Below are 19,608 nucleotides of genomic sequence, written 5' to 3' on the forward strand. Positions count from 1 at the left end.
AGTTAGGTAGGATAGTAAACAGTGAGAAGGATAGGAGCCAACTGCAGGAAGACATAGACAGAATGGTAAAATGGGCAGACACATGGCAGATGAGTTTCAATGTGGAAAAATGAGAGGTAATGCATTTTGGTAGAAAGAATGAGGGGCGGCAATATAGGCTGGTAATACAATCTTAAGGGGGGTGAAGGAACAGACAGACCTGTGGGTTCAGGTAAATGAATCCTTGAAGGTGGCAGGACAGGTAGATAAAGCTGTAAAAAGGGCATATGGGATACTAGGCTTTATAAATAGGGGCATAGAGTACAAGAGTCAGGAGGTTATGATTAACCTATATAAAACACTGGTTAGGCCTCAGTTAGAATACTGCGCCCAGTTCTGGGCACCACACTATAGGAAGGATGTTAAGGCATTGGAAAGGGTGCAGAGGAGATTTACGAGGATGGTACCAGGAATGAGGGACCTTGATTATGAGGAAAGGCTCGAGAGGATAGGATTTTTCTCATTGGAGCAGAGACGGTTACAAAGAGACCTAATAGAGGTCTTCAAAATCATGAGGGGATTTGATAGGTTAGAAAGGAAAAAACTGTTTCCACTGGTGGGTGTGTCGGTGACTCGAGATCACAGATTCAAAATAGTCTCTAAAAGAAGCAGAGGGGAGGTGAGAAGAAATTTTTTCACGCCACGAGTTGTTCAAATCTGGAACGCATTGCCTGAAAGGGTGGTCGAGGCCGATTCAATAACTACTTTTAAAAACACGGTGAATGGGTATTTGAGGAGGACGGGTTTGCAGGGTTACGGGGAAAGGGCTGGGGAGTGGGATTGACATTAATTGCTCTAATCAAAGAGCCGGCACAGACTCGATGGGCCGAATGGCCTCTTTTTGTGCTGTACGATTCTATGATTCTATGATTCTATTGTCCAGTTTAATTGAGGAATTCTTTAGGAAAGAAACAAATTATAAGACAACAAGAATGAGAATAATACATTAACTCTGAGTGTCTGTTTCCTTGCTTGGCATCCAAGTATATCACTGTGAAGCACTCTGAGGCATTATCTTGCATAAATGGCACTGTATAAATGCAAGTTATTGTTTGGTATCTCCTATACAACAAAACAATCATTGGTTAGCCAGAGTTTAACTCCTGCTCCTAATGAATTACTGACCAAATTAAAATGGTAGATTGTGAAGCTGAATAAGATAGGTCACAAGAGGATCTGAACATACTTGAGAATTGGGCAGATCGGTGGCAGATGAAATTCAATTTGGAGAAATGTAAAGTACTTCACATGGGGATAAAAAATCCTGGAAGGGACTATTATTTGAACAGAAGGAAAATAATATGTATGGAAAATGAAAAGGACCTGGGGTTCCTGATTGACAGTAAATTGAAGCTCTCCCAACAATGCTCTGTGGTAGTGAGTGAAGCAAACCAGATGTTGGGATGTGTCAAAAGATCAATAGCAAGCCAAAATAGTGGGGTAATTCTGTCACTGTATACATCATCGGTGAGACCATACTTAGATACTGTGTACAGTTCTGGTCGCCGCCGTACAAAAAGAATATTGGAGAAATTTAGAAGACACAGAGGAGGGCAACCAAAATGATTGAGGGAATGGAAGGACTGGACTATGAGGAGCAACTAAGTAAATTGGGCACGTTCACGCTGGAAAAGAGAAGATTGAGACATGATTGCTGTCTTTAAGATTCTAAAGGGGCAAGACAATATATGAATATAATAAAAATCTTTGCATTTGACATAGTGCTTTTCACATCTTCTAGACGTCTCAAAGTGCTTCGCAGAATATACTGTAAAGTGAATTGACTGTATATTTGTGGATATATGTAGATATATATAGATCATGGCTGTTTCAACTTATCCAGAATAGTAGAACCAGAAGACACGGCCTGCGATTGAAGGGGGGTAAATTCAGAACAAAACTATGCAAATACTATTGCAGTGAGCAAATAATAAATCTGTGGAACAGGCTCTCTAGGGAGACAGTTGAAGCAGGAAGTGTGATTCTTTTAAACACAGATGAGATAGTTTTCTTTTAGGAAATAATATTATGGTACATAGGTAGTTTGGGACATACGTGCATGCGACCGCCAGGAAGGTGGAAGGCGAACTAGATGGACCTTGAGTCTTTTTTCGTCTAGCATTTCTTATGTTCTTGATGTTCAAATTAACTAACACATTTGACTGCCATCATTATCTAAAATTTCTTGAGATATTATTTCAAAATTTAAAAATATTCCCAAGGGTCCATGGAATTAACCAAAATCTTCTGAAACCACGGATGAGAGATCTCATTCAAGGCATTTGCTTTATTGTGATTCTGTTGTGTTTGCTAAACACTTTGAATGATTTCTGAGGAGCTAAAATAGACTGAATAAACTCAGCATATTATAATGGAAGAAAGAATAAGACGTTTTTTTAAACAGCAGAGGTGCGCATTCACTTACAATTAGAGGTCCTCTGTTGTTTTCACGATATTTGTTCTGGAAGAAAATATAAACCACGGTAGCTGCCAGAGAGTAAAGAAATGCAAAGACTGCAACGGTGACGAAGAACTCTGCGGATGAAGAGTAGTCTCCTATCAGAAACAGCCGCTCCTGTTTTTTTCCTTCACAGGTGGGTGCATCAAAATACACTTGGTGTAACCTGGAAGTGCACATTTAAAGTATTAAAGTTTGCTTGAATATTGTTGTGAAAACAGTGGTTTGAATGATATTTCTGATTTTTGCTTTTATTACACTGTAAAGTTCTTCAAACAAATTATAAGTACAATCTAGCGTGAACATTACTTCAATGGAAACCCTTCATTAGAACCGAAATTTATTAGAAATGAAGATTGCATTATCTAATATTTCTTGAGATATTATTTCAAAGTTACATCTATACTTGACTACGCCTAGATGTATCAACATCTAGGCTCGACTATGCTAACTCCTTGCATGTGGGTGTTTCCAACTCTTCCCTCCATAAGGTGCAGAACATCTAGAACTCTGCAGCTTGTGTCCTCCACTGCACCAGGCTCTGTGATCCTATCACTCTCACCCTCACCTGGCTCCACTGCTCCAATCCTCTGCTCAGCAGGCTGTGTGCTCCATATCCCCTGCCCGGCCCAACCACCATCAGTGGTCGGACCTTCAGCCCTTATCCTTTGAAACTCCATCCCACAGTCCTTTGCTCCTTCCCTTACCTTCTTCAAACCAAGTCTCAAGACCCTCCTATTTGACCACAGCTTTAGGCACTCTTCTACCCTTGCCCTCCCTGCCCTCCACCTCTCCTGATCCCAACTCCCTGCTGGGGTCCAAAGTTGACTATCCAGCGCCTTCGAACTTGCTCCCGACGTGAAGGGCAAATTTACAAATGTAAGTTGTTTTTATATTCCTGGGTAAAGTGTACCTTGAATTGGCTCTAAATTCAAGTGTGTATCTCAAATTCCAAGGATTTTAATTTGAATCTAAGGTAATGACCAAAACAAATGGGATAGGCTATACTAACCCAGTCTCATTGTGCATTTTGTAAATATCTTTATAACCGTGAATTTCTTTTTGAAGTAATAATGTGGTGACAAAATAATTCATGTACAAAATGGGATTTGTTCTTAATCTTCAATGCATTTTACTGCTTCTAAAAGGCACATAATCAACATTCTGGAAGCATAATAAGTAACACAGAATATGAACCAGAGATCGGCCAATTCATATAACAGGAAAAGTAAGTTGCAATTGAATACAGAACATTAAAAACGGTTGGTTACTAAAATCGGTACTGCACCATTTGAAATGGATTTGGATTTTAATTGGACATTTCCTTTGTAAGTATTGTTGTGTCGTCAGACCCATTCAGTATCTAAACATGATTCATGCACAATTTCAGTTAAAATGAAAAGAAAACGATCCACCAATCAGTCAACTCTCACCTTTTCTGCCCACACTACAGAAGTATGAGTATCATTTCTATAAAACGACCAATGAAAAGCCATTCAGGAATTCAGGCATAACAGGAACACTTCAGTAACTAACCCATTCTACCATGGTCTTTATAACGTAATATTTCCAAGGACTCATTAAAAAAAAAGGAACGTGATGCTTTGTAGGTATTCTGAATAGTTAAGATAAAATAATTAAGATGAAAGAGTCCTTTTCATCCAAACCTTTCTCGTGATTACAGATTTCCACCATGAGCATTACAAATCATTTGTCTCTAAAATTGTCTGATCAAGTGCATACAAACATAGGGACTACCTTTCACTGCTGCAAAGCGTGGGTTCACAAATATACGTGTGTGAATGATACTTTTGCCCAGATTCTACTGACATATTTCCCCCTCTTCATTTACACATTTTTATATTACGTGTTTCCACTAAAACGACGACGTTAAAGTGGATATGTTTCAATCTCATCTCAGAGTCGATTTTTGGTTCTTAGCTCTTGAGCAAATTACATCACCTGGATGTTTCTTGTATATAATGGTAATTTTAGTAAATAAATTCAACATGAAAACCTTCATCCACAGCCATCTAATCTGTTCTGGCTGTGCTGCTAGTATATGCCAAACTCGTACTGTAGTCTAATAATAGTGTGTTGTGCTGCTTCCAGTGTTACAGCTAGAGCTGACAAAACACCCCAGAAGCACTCTGTAGTTAGCTCCCAATGTGCACCTGTCCCTTCAGGATGCTGGACAATGCAACAGTAAATAAATATCTCTGTGTACTCAGGTTATCTTACTTTGAAAGCTGGAACACCAATGCAGATGTGTAGACACATTTGACAGCCACAATATGCATTGTATGTGCCTGGGTATTAATAGTGATGCATTGAGTTCTAGCAGTCAATGTGATAATGTTATTTAATGAACATTAAATACATAACAAGTTGTTTAGTACCATTATATTTGAGCCCAGTGAAATGCCTATCATTCATTCAGGGGCTAGATTATCACACAAAATCCAAATGAACTTCCAAACTGACAGTAACTATAGGGTGAGTCTTGATACCATAGGGTTCTTCAGTGTACTTGTTTTTGGTCCAACAGGTGTCTGACACATGCAGAAACTCATCACCATGCTGAAGAGTCTCCACGTTCCAAAAAACATGTGCATAACCTACGTGGGGTGAAAGAATGTACCGTAAACAACGGAATGTTTTTTGTATTGGGAGAAATGGAAAAAATTGTAGCAGAAGATGTGTTTGTTTTGAATTTCTGTTGTACCAAATATTATATTTACAAATAAATATATATTTTCCAAAAAAATGCTTAGGAGTCTCCAAACCAAACTATGTACATTTTCTATATGTCTTGTCTGGAGCTGCTCTGAGATGCCATATGGTGTGAAGGGTGCAATATAAATGCAAGTTGTTGTTGTATGAGATGGCACTCTCTCCCCAGATGGATGCACATTTGTTGCCTAATCCTGAAGAGGAGGAGGTTGACAAGTGCCAAGGCTTGGTGACCCCAGGATGAGGGTGCTTTGCAGTATTGCTTAATTTAATAAAACCATGTATTTCTCCATGGGAACATAGGGGCTAGCTCAGCCTTAAAGAGACTCTATTTGCCTCTATCCCCTCAGGGTAATATTGTTTCAGTATTAAGCTCCAGCCATGTCTTCAGTTTTTTTCATGGAAATTGCACAATTTAATCAGTTAAATAATAATTTTAAATAATCGGCAGCTGTCCACAATGAGTAAGGGCTGAAATATTAACCATTAGCTGAAAGCTATAAGTACATTTAGAATAATTATAGTTGATGTATCTTGTTAAATCACAAACGTAAAGAGGTAAAGAACACATCAATGATGGCTTGCCAACGTTTTGTGAAATGATGCTAGAGCTAAAAATTAATAATTTACAAACAGCTTCATTGGGTTAAACAAGAAAACTATTGAAATGATTAGAATGTTACGTTTCTCAGGTATATCTTTTTTAATGTAACATTATTGTTAAATGTTGTGCAACAGCTGTGAATGTTTTGAGTAATCCAATGCCACTTCTTTATTGAACTACTTTTCAGCACTGGGAGCTAATTGTGACACTAAGTGATCCAATTTTATACTGGAACAATCTCTCTTCTCTGGAGGGGAAAATATTGAAATTCAATTTAAAAAGGGGAGAGATAGCTTCCCTGATGGTTTATTTGGTAAATTCCATGGTTATGCACAATTAGGCTTAGAGATGAGAAAAGTTTGCATCCTGCATGGGCAAGGGAGGGAAATATTAACCATGGCTCTTATTCCTGATCACTTTCAAAGTGACCCTCCTCTTCCCTCTGGAATATGTACATGCATCTGTGAATGCATTAAGTAAGGACAGTCTGGCCTCAGCTGTAATGTTTCCTATGGTTAACCAGCTTGCAAACGATCATTAGGAACACAAGAACAGAAGGAAGCCATTCAGCCCAGCAAACCGGTTCCACCAATTTATTAGATCTTGGCGGATCTTTTAATCCCCATACCCCTTAATGCCTTCACTAGCCAAGTGCCTGTCCATCTCTCTTTAAAACATCCTTATTGATTCCACCTCTTCATGTTTCTGGGGAAAAGTATAGGGGCAGGCTCGAGGGGCCGAATGACATACTCCTGCTCCTAATTCTTATGTTCTTATAGCACATCTTCACGTGAAAAAAAATGCTTCCTGACTTTAGTTCTAAATAACCTTGTATTAAGACATTATGACATTAAGAATGTGGTGAGGAGTGACCAAGATTCATGAAATTGCACCTCAGCACTAGTCAGTGCTTACGCTTATTCAGCCCAGTGGATAAAATGGGGCACAAGTGGCTAAAGCACTGGGCTTGAATTTATTTTCTCAGTTCATTGATTGGGAACTCACAATCTTTCACAATGACAATTCTTTATATATCCATAGCAACTGACAAGAGGAGAAAATAAGAGGTGACATGGGATTTAGTAATTAATTATTAAAATAGACAATTTCAAGTAGTTCATTTTAATCTCATTTTGCATATACAATCTAATCTCTGGAGGATCTCAATTAATTGTAATGCGAACAGGACCACTAAGTTTCAAATTATCAGAGGAAGAACAGCAAAAAAACAATACTCTTTTAAATGATATCATCCTTGCCTGCATTATTTACACGCCATATGCTTTGAAAAACACTGCAATAGGTCTACAGTATCAAGACATTCAGAATCTGCAATAACATAGGTTTTACACTCTTTGTTAATTCCCTCCTTCTTTGACAATGCAACACTTAAGTGCGGAAGATACCCTTGAAGCTATAGAAAGCATGAAATATGAGTGTCTATTACCGAAAGAACATGGCAAACTGTTTCATTAAAAAACGTACAAGTGAAATTAAAGGAATTATGTTGGAGTAGTTAAGAAATGTTCCCAGAATTGGAATGCAATGTGACTCAGGAACATTTCCCCTTGCCTCCATTTGATCAACTGCTGGGAAGTTACATGATTGTTACTGGAAGACATCTCTAATACTAGGCATCTCTAAGCCATCTCTAATCAATGACAGGGACGTTTTTATTGCTGCCTTGGTGAGGTTCCTATTGATTTCATACAGGATAATTGTCTAACAAGAAAAAATTATATTCTTCCTGGTGGACATCTCTACCTCATGGATTATTTAATTCACCCAATAACTATTTATTGATTACAACCAGTTACTGCTAAGAAATGATTAGGGGTAATCCTAGCGATCTACCTACAACTTGAAGGAAGAACCATTCACTCATTCATTCCATCCACTCCATATGAAAATTTGGAGCAGACAGAGACCATTTTGTTACTAATTTTGATATTTTGATAGAGAATGATATAGGAGAGGGGATAAGGAGAGGTGGCGGCTCCAGTGAAGTAAAAACAATGGATTAGATATCAACAAAATTACATTTGTGAAGCGCCTTTCACGTCGGGAGGATGTCCCAAGGCGCTGGGCTGAATACCCCCAATTATTTCTCAGCAGTGTAATCAATAAAGAGTTCTTGGGGGAATTAAATAATCCATGAGGTAGAGATGTTCAGCTGCTATTGGTAGTCCATTGGGGAGAATATAAACTTTTCTTGTTAGACAATTATCCTGTGTAAAATCAATAGGAACCTCACTAGGGCAGCAATAAAAATGTCCCTGTCATTGCTTACTGGAGATGGCTTAAATATGGGCTGAATAGGCTGTTTCCATGCTGCAAAGTTTTATGCAATTCTATGTAAAATTGGAAAGGATTCTCTGAGTGAATTCACAGGGGGTTTATAATGTCGTGCAAGCTGGTTTCTGTGGTCTTGTTGCTTCAATAGAGACTCTAATGAAACAAATTGCACTTGACTAGTTAGCAGAGAACCTGCTGTTTTGTTTTAAAAATGTATTTAATTAAAAGCTCCAGAAATTTTTCCAAACATTTGGCACACACATGAATCCTGGTTTTGCATCATCACAGGAAGGTACAGAATTGTTAAAAATTGTACAGATTTGGGGAAATTTTTATTCATCAATTTTTACAGCAGCACTTTGATTACACATTACGTTTTTGATTGCTGTGCTCCTGTCCTTTCACTTCCTCCGATATCACTGGATTCATAAAGTGTATGCACTGACTTTCTATTCATATAAAACCATTATCAGTGACGGACCTGAGTACATCTTGGTCTCAGCAACAAACTGCACTGAAAGTTGAAGCAGCAATATTAACTGGTAACATTTGGTCAGTGATCAAAATCTCAGAATGTGGGCTTTAGTCTCTATACTCTGAAGGAATTTTGATTATACAGAACTATTTTAGCCTGGATCCTTTCATATATAACAGATGTTGCTATGCAGAGCAGGTCAAGCTCATTAAGTCAATTATCTTAACAGACATTCTTTCACAAGAGCTTAATAGATATCATCACACATATAATATGACATCTGCAGATCCAGGTAGCCACTCAGACAGTAACACAGGGCATGTCCCACTCTGTTTGCCTAGGTCTTGAGCCATAGTATGAGCCTCAGTGACCCTAATGCACTACATACATCTGCTAATTCACTGGGTACTTGTATGGCTGGTGGGCATTGAAAGATATTCAGTTTAGCTGCCCTAGACTTTAAATTGTCAATATTATTCTTATGGGTTTTATTTTGATTTATGTTGTATTACTTCTTCAGACAAATCCCTCACAGCCATTCATCTTTATTTATCATGGCGTTTTTGTTCTATTCAAAATTGAACACACTTTATTACAGCATTTACCCGTTTAGAGGAAATGACCAGCTCCTTCATTAAAGATCAGTAAATAATCATCCATGAGGGGAACCACTTAAAAATGAACATGTACTCACCATTGGACTCAACAGGAGTTTGGTTGCATAGGTATCACTGAGCTAACTGCTCTTTGCTACTGGATCAATGAGGTACAGTACGTTCATTACTTGAGAGAGAGAGAAAGAATGGCCACAGAGATATGATTTTCAGTGGAGCATTTGGCAGAAAAATGTATTATCATGACTCCAAATGTCGCAATGTGACAGTTTGATGGCTCATTCTATCCAGAACCTTATTGCCCTGTAAAACAGTATAATCAGACTGGTTGGAACTGATTACAGATCGACAACTTTGGTTCTTTTGGCTAGAATTATAAAAAATACTTCTGCTGTCTGCCAAATGGACTGTAAAATGCATATATTCCCAAAAGAGTAGCAGGCTGTGCAAAAGCAATTATTCCACTCTATTATTCCTATATCCTGGAATTCATAGCTTACAAATGTGTTCTAACTACCATTCAGCAGAGATCCCAATTATGACAAATGAGCATATAGTGAAGCAACCAGATCGAGATGTGTCGGGTTGGTCTGATGGTGACTTGTCTCTCATGTTATGGGAGTGTGAATTCTCCCATGTTATAGAAGTATATGATCTTGAGTTGACACTAAAATAGGCATCTTTCATTACGACTTGATAGTGGGATTTTAAAGGCACAAAATCACAATCTACACCGATCAATTTATAATGGGCCCCACAATATAAAAAAATTATCATGGACTAATTTGGGACTACGAGCTCTTGAACTAATGGATTCCTGTAAGTGAAATACATATCAAAGTAATAGATTCTTGGAAGTGAATTACCCATCAGTGATCAAATTTAAGGTTTCAGATGACATCATTAACTGTGTATTAGCTTTATATACGTTTCATGTGAACCTCAGAATTGGATTAAATCCCCAATGCCTTCAATTACTCACCATGTTAAAACATTGTGGAAAAGTGGAATCTTGATGCATACAGAAGGGAGAATGGGTATGGGAGAGGGGATTAAGAGGGGTGGAGACTCCTGTGGCATATATACACTGGTATCGACTAGTGGGGCCAAATGCCGTTTTCTAAGATGTGACATTCTATAATAATAATAATCCTTGCATTTGATATATCGCTTTTCAAATTTTCTAGACATCCCAAAGCGCTTCACAGAATATACTGTAAAGTGAATTAACTGTATATCTGTGGGCGAAACACGGCAGCCAATTGCGCACAGCAGTGTCCCACAAACAGTCGTGGATTGAAGTGACCAATTTATTAATTGTTTTTGTTTCTTGAGGGATTATTATCAGGCATGTGGAATAAGCAAACTTGCCCAAGGTTTCGCCCTGCCGGTAATCGAACCCAGGTCTCTCGCTTGTGAGGCGAGTGCTCTAACCACTGAGCTACAGGACTCCTTTGTAATTCTATGTAATTGTATGTAGATATTTAAGGTGAGAAAAATTGTCCTAACCCTACTCTGCAATGTTGCTTGATGAAGAGCCTACTTTATATAATATGATTTTACATTCAGACTTTCAGTACCTTGGGACGTGCTCCTGATGTGAAAAGCGCTATCCAAATATAATTTGTTGTTTGTTTTTGTGAATTTTTTTAGCCAGTTCTGGTTTCTATTCTTTTGGATGTCTCTATTAGCTGGTTTCTCTTTCCATGTGTTGGAATGATTTAACACACTTGGGACTGGAACCTGGCAATAACTATGAATTATTGGCTTTTGATGTATGGCTTTTACCCAATCATACACATCCATGGGCACCATCACAGAATCGTGACAGGATTTCAGGGGTTATTGTCTTATTTGCATGTAGTTTTTGCGATTTGTCTCAATGTGTCTTAGGCAAGTATGTGAGGGGTTGGAGTTTCACAAGTTATAAGAATTGTTCTTGCTTCAATGCCAGGCCAATTAAGAATCTTTCCAGTTAGAGTGAACTATAGCATCAGGCTTGTCTCACTGTAAATGAAGATCAGGTAGTCAAAGTATTCCATCTTCTAATCCTTCCATCTGGAAAAGGAAGAAGTCTATTTTCTGAGCAGATGGTAGTTAATTATTAATCGTGTAACATCAGCCTGAACATTTTCTAAAGCCATGATCACTTTAAAGTATGAATTCTGTCAGATATAATGGATTAACTACAAAGATACTTGATGCAATTGTTCAGCATGGTTATAGAATATTACCTATTACGTCTGAAAGGATCTTTGGGTTGCATTTCTTGCAACACTAACTCATAACTCATGGATTCACTGCAAATGTATGAGAATGGGGTCTATTGTGTGCAGATCACCAATGTCATCAAACTATCAAATCCACGCTTATGTAATGGGTTTTTNCATTTTGTAATGAAAGAGTTGCTAGTGTTAGCAATTGGCATATGATAGACTCCAATGTATTTCTGTCATCTGTGAGGAGTGAGCAGCTTTGCAAAGCTTTGGTAAGTGTGCTCTCAACATACCTGCATTTAATTTTACTCTTCCATTTGAAGTCTGCATCAGACAAAAGCATGTGAAATGGTCTTTGTCTATTATCTATAAGTGCAGGTAATGTTTTGTGGAGTTACTATGTCAGTAATGATTTCTGGCTTTACCTGTAAATGAAACCAGTTTCATTAACATCTTTAATATCAAGGTTAACCTTAACATCAAGGTTAGAATCTCCTTATGTCTTCTTTAACAGTAAAATAATATGATAATAATAATAAATCCATGCACTTTATATAATGCCTTTTACATCAGGAGGCAGTCTCTCAGGATTTACGGTAAAGTGCAGTGACTGTATTTTGTAGGTTCCTCAGTTGAGCCCTGTACAGCCATCCATGTTTTTCTTATTCAAAATTGAGTATTAGTAATAGCCCCATAATTAATCTCATCAATTTGTAGCAGCTAACCTCCCAAAACAACATATTCCTAGATAGGCTTCTGGGAAAAATGTGACTGAATCCTGTTGATTTCATTATTGAGTTTGCTAAATGTAGTCTTTTTTTGCAAACCAGATGTTTGGGACTCCAATGACTCATCAGGTGCAGGATTTGGATCTTAAAGCAGAATGTGAATAAAGACTTGCCTTTTAAATTTAGATTTTGTCAAAGGGTGAATTTTACTCAAGACTATCTTGGTAATCCTTGAGCTCTCCCTCTCTCTCTCTCTTGTCTTGTTAATGTTTGAGCTCTCTCTCTCACTCTTGTCTTGTTAATGCTTTGTACCCTTTGAATCATCGCTATCACTGAGATCAAAAATAATGAGCTGCTGCATGCAACTGAATCCGCAGGATTTTACCAAACTACCATAAAATATTTTTGTGAAGAAAAGATGATTGTAAAGATGGGCAATATTTCTCATACCAGGATGGGGACAGCAAGTATATGAAAGTTGTTGTACAGCTACAAATTTAAGATACATTGCTGTCTGATGAACAGACGGCTTAATCCTTTTACATGATTTGTTTAAGGTGTGTTTGATGTGTGTCAACTTGTCATGCCATGTACACTGTAGTTTCCCCTGAAATCAGTATTTACACTCAAATACACCCATTGACTGGAAGTTACAAGGTTACAGTGAGATTCAGATGAAGAGCTCCTTCAGTTCACTTGATCTTATCCTTTCATTACAGCATTAAGCTGTTTTGTTTTAACAGCTCCTGGCCTAAAACACCATTCTTGACAACCCATTCCAGTTGTGAATTAGCTTATGTTGTCTATCCTGAAATGTATGGTAAAGAACAAACATCTCCTGCCAAGAGAGAGCCAGTACCTCATTGAAAAGCACAATGCAGCGGTGGATCTATACAATAGCATTGTTGCAGTATCATACAAGACCTAGTAACGTCATGTAATATCCGAGATCCTAATTATTTTGAAATCTTAATTTACTCGATTTTAATGTGCAATAATCCTAATAAATATTATAATAAATTTCAGGCAAAATCTATTGCTAAAAAAAATGGACTTTTCATGGCATCAAAGCAAAATTGAGATCTGCAGGAAAGCACAAGTGTTACACTCAGGAGGAGAAATGTTTGGGGAAAAAAACACATTTGCTAACATATACATTAAAAACATTAGACTGTAAATGCCACCTCAGCTGGATTTGGTAAATTTACTGCAGAACAACACGACAAGTGCTGGAACGTTTTTTTGAATTATGCACCATTTGGGGCAAAATACCCCAAATATGGCAGAAGTCCAATGAGTTCTCACTCAGATCTTCTTTCCAAAATATTTCATGTATTATTGCCAAAGATTTTAAATTATCAAGGTAGAAATATATATATGGTGTCAATTTCAGCACAATATAGAAAGAATTGATACCAACTGTTTCGTAATGCAGCTGTATTCTAAGCCATGTACTTTCAACATTTTTTTTATTATTTATTGTTTTATTATTTATCAAAGATAAAAGGAGTAAGTCATTGCTTTATTATTTATCAGAGATAAAAGAAAGAATTGGGGATACCACCAGCCTCACCTATTTAGGACTTCCAGCTAACATTTCTAATTTTTACGAATGTATATTTTTAGCAAATTCCAGTTTAATGATGTCAATGTCATGTAAAGAATTGACACAGTCAATTAAGCCACTCAGTGCCACCTGTCAGAAATTCCTTTGCATGTTTAAAAGAAACCCTAGGAGAGATGGTATTCATTCTGTGGGTGCTCGCAACTATAACACAGTCAAGTGACAAGATAATTAACTCAGCAAACCAAAGTAACAATGGCTAATTCTCAGTCCACCCTCCATAATACAATCCAGAATCCACAGAATAAACAGAACATCACTTTGCTGACCCAGAGTTATTCCCTGGGTTTTAAAGGATGTCATCAGTAGGGCAAATAGAAAATTGCGGAAATATTTACCCAAACTTGTGGGGAAATTTGACAAATTGTGCAGAAAATTGCAGGAAAATTTGCCAAATTTTGCAGAAAATTGCAAGGCGTTGATTTGTACTAATGAAGTACATTTTTTCACTTCATTGAGAAAAACTAAACATGAAGAAATAACATATATTAAATTGATGCAAAAAAAATTCAACAAAAACCTGGTGGCCCACTTGGGAGGGAGGTGGGGAGGAACACCAGCACAGGCCGAAAGGGCCGAATGGTCCATGTCTACACCATACTAATTTGAAGGCCTAGAAATCTGCCAAAAAACAGCACTGCTCACCAGAGTCCTGACTTCAGGGCTACAGGAGGTCGCACAAACACACACACACACACCACGGCCACACACGCTTACAGACAGACATACATACTCACAAACACGTACACACATACAGACAGAGGAGACACACAGACACATTCACACAGAGACACTCAAACACAGACACACACACTTATAGAGGAGAGACACACAGACACAGAGATAAACACACACTCACACATATAGAGAAGGGAGAGACACACAGACATTCACAACAGCGGAGACTCGGGGTGAGCGAAGCCCATTTCCCGCTCCTGCCGCACTGCTCATGCGTGTCTGGAGCCGCCCCACCCGCAGTGACGGTGAATAATCAGTCGGCAGCAGCACAGGGGCCCGGGGTCGCGAGGAAACTTCATTCAGGTTTGTAGCGGATTCCGCGGAAAAATTGCAGCCGCACTTTTCTATTGGCCCAAGTGATAAATCATTCATGCACTCTGAAGTGTTGGTTATTTACGAGTCATTCACACTCATGAAATAGCTCTCAAAATGCACTGCAACTGCAACCATAACCATATCTCATTTAGAATTTCTCTCCAATCTACTGTGTGAATGTTTCACTGCAAAGCGGAATTATATAGGAGATAAGCATCCTTGTTATCATTGATCACACTTGAGAAATCAAAGCTTTCTCTCATAAGAAACAATCATTACTTCAACTGATGCAATGACCTACTAAGATAATACATGCATTATGGAGAATTGTTCTCTTAATTCAAATCAAATGACCTCTTGGAAACTCTCATTGTATTAATGCATCATAAAGCAGATTGATGTTCTTTGTATGTCAATTCTAAAAGGTTGGAACTCTCTTGGCAATTTAAAAGAAACAGACATTGTAATTTCCAACTTTAAAAGTATCCACATATATCACTCACATAAAATGATAGATGTTAGGAATTAAGTTCAATGATTTAATTCACTTTTAGGATTTGGACAATATTACACTGCACAATACTTGTGTTTCAGTTGTCTATAATGTGATTGGGTTACACCCTTGTAATTCACTCCAAGGTATCCATTATTCATCTAATGCACACAAACTGGGATGATTAGAGTTTAAAGGGCCAACAGTCCTCGTTTTGTAAAATCTGCAGAAAATCTCATTTAACAAAGTTGGTTTATTAAATGTTAATGGAATCATCTCAGCATCCAACATTCTTAAATACTCTGAAAACAACAACAACAACAACAAGATTCCATTTATAAAGCGCCTTTCACGTCAGGAGGACGTCCCAAGGCGCTGCACAGTTGGGTCATGACCCGAGCAGGGGGGAAATGGTCAGGGTGAGGGAGGGAAGGGAGGGAGCGAGGAGGGGGGAAATGGTCAGGGTGAGGGGAGGGAAGGGAGGGAGCGAGGAGGGGGGAAATGGTCAGGGTGAGGGGAGGGAAGGGAGGGAGCGAGGAGGGGGAAATGGTCAGGGTGAGGGGAGGGAAGGAAGGGAGCGAGGAGGGGGGAAATGGTCAGGGTGAGGGGAGGGAAGGGAGGGAGCGAGGAGGGGGGAAATGGTCAGGGTGAGGGGAGGGAAGGGAGGGAGCGAGGAGGGGGGAAATGGTAAAGGTGAGGGGAGGGAAGGGAGGGACCGAGGAGGGGGAAGAGAGTCGAGAGGGGAGCTGAAGGCTCGGTCAAAGAGAAAGGTCTTGAGACCGGCCTTGAAGGAGGAAAGGGAGGCAGTGGCGAAGGCACTGGGGGATAGAGTTCCAGAGCCTCGGGGCTGAGAGGCTGAAGGCTCGACCACCGATGGTAGGGCGATTGGGGCGGGGGATGTGGAGCAGACCGGAGCCGGAGGAACGGAGGGTATGGGCAGGTAGGTAGGGGGATAGTAGGTTGGAGAGGTAGGAGGGAGCAAGGCCGTGAATGGCCTTGTAGGTGAGGATGAGGATCTTGAAATCAAAAGTACAATTTCATTCCAATATACTGACAAATATATATATTACACAATGTCAATAACACTGCATTAATAGATACAGTAGATGGACACAGTAGAGCTCTCATTTTATAACAGAGCTGCCATAACCAGTTTCGCTAGGCAGCAACAACAACAACAAATTATATTTGTATAGTGCCTTTCACATCTAGAGGTCATTCCAAGCTGGAAGTGAAGTCGACGGTGACCTAATGAACTGGAAGTTGATCATTTTTAGCTCAGGAACAGGTCACTGCGCACACGTGCAGTAAAAGGGTATCCCACTCACACCACACCAATCCATGGGGTCTATTGTATATCACACGTAAATCATTAACACTAACGAACCAATCAATTATTAATGAAGAAATTATCATCTACTTAAATAAAAATAATATAATTATACATTATGATCATGAATAACTGGAGATTTTCTTTTATGCACTGTTATCCTTCAAATTTAAATTCACTAAATTAATGCTCATTAAAAGGTAAATTTACCAATGACACTTTTTACTTAAGCACAAGCTAATAACATGCAGCTTAAAAGCCATTTAACGGAGCAGTCATCATTTCACCTGTCAATACTGACAGTAATAACATGACATTTACTTTCCTCCCTCAATAAAGGTTCAGTCAAGAGACTATTAAAGCCTGTCATTCCCTCGACAGGTGTGTGGAAAATAATAATATGAAGTAGGAGCACGACAAGGGACCTAAATGTGTCCATGTGTATGTTCTCATGTGTTTTCTTAAGTTGGTGAGTGTCTTCAGTATCTCCGTCATGCCTCTGAATAAATTAATCTGTTGATTCGGTACAAATATTGTTTAACATTTTACGTATTAAGATTGAATTGATACCTGACTTATGCCAGCTCCAAGCTAATTTTTAATTAACCATTTCATCAAGGAGATTCAATTTTATTAAGCTGCACCACAAGGAAAAAACAATAGAATTTTTCATACAGTGTAAATCTATAAAATAGCCAATATATTCTAAATCGAAGGTAATTTTAAGGGATATTTTTGCTCTGGGGATTATACCACTGTCTATGTTTCTTTTGTTTGATGTTTAGCTCACAATATTATTTTTGAGGTTTCTTGAGAGGTTGCCGATTTGCTATTAATATTTCCACACACATTTATGTTCCTTTCAAAACAGTGATGAATAATTTATTGACTTGATGATGCCATAAGCAATACTCTTATATAATCTATTTATAATCTGCAGCATTTATCAGAACAATGCAAAAAAAAGTTGCAAAGGTAAATGACCCCCAATTATTGACAATTAGGTGTTTCTTATTTTATACTATCTCTTTAGCCAATAAATACAAGCATCTCTGTAGAAATCTCTGGTTAGAACATTGAAGAAAAATTATTTATCTTTGATATGAATTATTGCATTTGCTGAGGCAATCTGGGGCAGTGGGGTCAATAACAACATGATTTCTGGTGTTTGTGCTGTCAGAGCTGTTTCAAGAATGCATTCAGTTCATCTACAGCCTGTTACAATATAATACCAGGACACAGCAGTCTGTTAACTCACACTGGAAGACTTTTCAATGTAATTGAAAATTTTAAAATTTTAAAATTTAAAAGTAATTGTAATTTGTGATACCTACAAAAACAAAATTGTTATATTCATCCTGCAGAAATTTTTCACAATATATTACTATATTACTGAACCTAGAAACAGACTACAAGTTATTAAACTATCAGATACAGATCACACGATGAATTGAAAAGCATACCTGAAAGGATAAGAGAATCCTATCTGAATGTTCAGGTTACTTTGTGTCTTGTTTGCACAGTCCACACTGACTTTCAGCTCTCCTGAGTAACCACCGCATGTTGCAAATGCAAAGATTGCAAAAATCTGTCAAGAGAGAAAGAAAAATTGACACTTCAACACACTCTGGCCAATTTAATTTGTGATACAGCCTATTTATTCGTTGGAGTCCTTGGAGTGTCTTCACATTATACCTGCCCCTTCAATGTAACAGACTCCAGTTGACACGAAGGATGAATAGTACTTGATGTTTTGGCAATATATATTTTTTGATGAAGATCAGTTAGTGTGCTAACCAGCAAGCAACATGTCTTCGTAGGCATCCATGAGTCCCCAAACTTTTGGGAAGTCTTCAACAGCTTTCAATTCATAACTTAACCCAACTGCCATGGCTCTGCTCACATTAGGCTTTGATATTATTTGTGGAGTCCTGTAGCTCAGTGGTTAGAGCACTCGCTTTGTAAGCGAGAGACCTGAGTTCAATTCCAGGCAGAGGGCGAAACCTTGGGCAAGTTTCCTTACTCCACACAGAGCCTAATAATAATCCCTCCAAAACCAAAAACAATAATAAATTGGTCATTTTCAATCTATGACTGTTTGTGGGACATCACTGTGCGCAATTGGCTGCCGCGTTCGCCCACAAATATACAGTCAATTCACTTTACAGTGTGTTCTGTGAAGTGCTTTGGGACGTCCTCCCGACTTGAAAAGCGCTATATTAAATGCAAGGATTATTATTATTATTATTAAACTATTGGTTACATTTAGCCATAGTAATCAATTTGTTGCAAAAAACAGCCAGTGTATATCACCGTTCCTCCATCTCAACAACTTTACAATGTCTTCCTTTATTTTCTCCCCGCATTCGATTCTTTCTAGACTGTTGCAGTTCCACTGTTATCTGCAACTGAATCTTTCAAGGGAAATCTAAACCTTCACATGAGGGAGAGGGGAATAGAAGGGATGGGAGTGAGTAAGGAGTGGATGAAGACTTGTGGAATAACAACACAGGCATAGGTTGGTTGGGCCGATTGACCTGTTTCTGTGCTGGACATTCTTTGCTAAACTTTGTAAATCTAATCGTCTGCACTAAAATGTACCGAGCAATACATTTGTTTTGTTAAGGAACCTTTTCCTCTGGTTAATGTTAAATAGCAATGTTTAGTGGGTATAACATTAGTTTAGAGGCGATCAGCAGGGAGCTAAATCCTACTTATTGAATGTCAAATAATTAAAAAAATATTTTTCCAATATAGTCTCATTACTGAGTTCTCCATACCTCATGCTGCATAGCTAGATTAATGATTCAATATGTTCTGTGAACATCTGCAAGGCAGATAATCACTTTAAATTGATACCTTCCATCCAAATAATATATCAGCAAACCAATAGTTCCGTAAACAATGCATTTATGCCGTAAACAATTCATACACAAACGTTGTAAT

The 19,608-nt window shown here is 38.3% G+C and overlaps 1 protein-coding gene across 2 annotated transcripts in view; it reads right to left on the reverse strand.

The window, feature by feature from the left end:
* synpra (synaptoporin a) overlaps positions 1-19,608 on the reverse strand; it is a 130,675-nt gene that overhangs the window by 20,645 nt on the left and 90,422 nt on the right. For both annotated transcript variants that reach the window (XM_042339634.1, XM_007895175.1), the window contains 2 exons: positions 18,126-18,250; positions 2,465-2,663 (listed from right to left, as the gene is read on the reverse strand). In XM_042339634.1, coding sequence (XP_042195568.1) covers positions 2,465-2,663; positions 18,126-18,250 — 324 coding nt within the window. The remainder of the gene's footprint in view (positions 1-2,464; positions 2,664-18,125; positions 18,251-19,608) is intronic.

This window comes from Callorhinchus milii, unplaced genomic scaffold (assembly GCF_018977255.1).
Source record: "Callorhinchus milii isolate IMCB2004 unplaced genomic scaffold, IMCB_Cmil_1.0 Scaffold12, whole genome shotgun sequence".
Lineage (NCBI taxonomy): Eukaryota > Metazoa > Chordata > Chondrichthyes > Chimaeriformes > Callorhinchidae > Callorhinchus > Callorhinchus milii.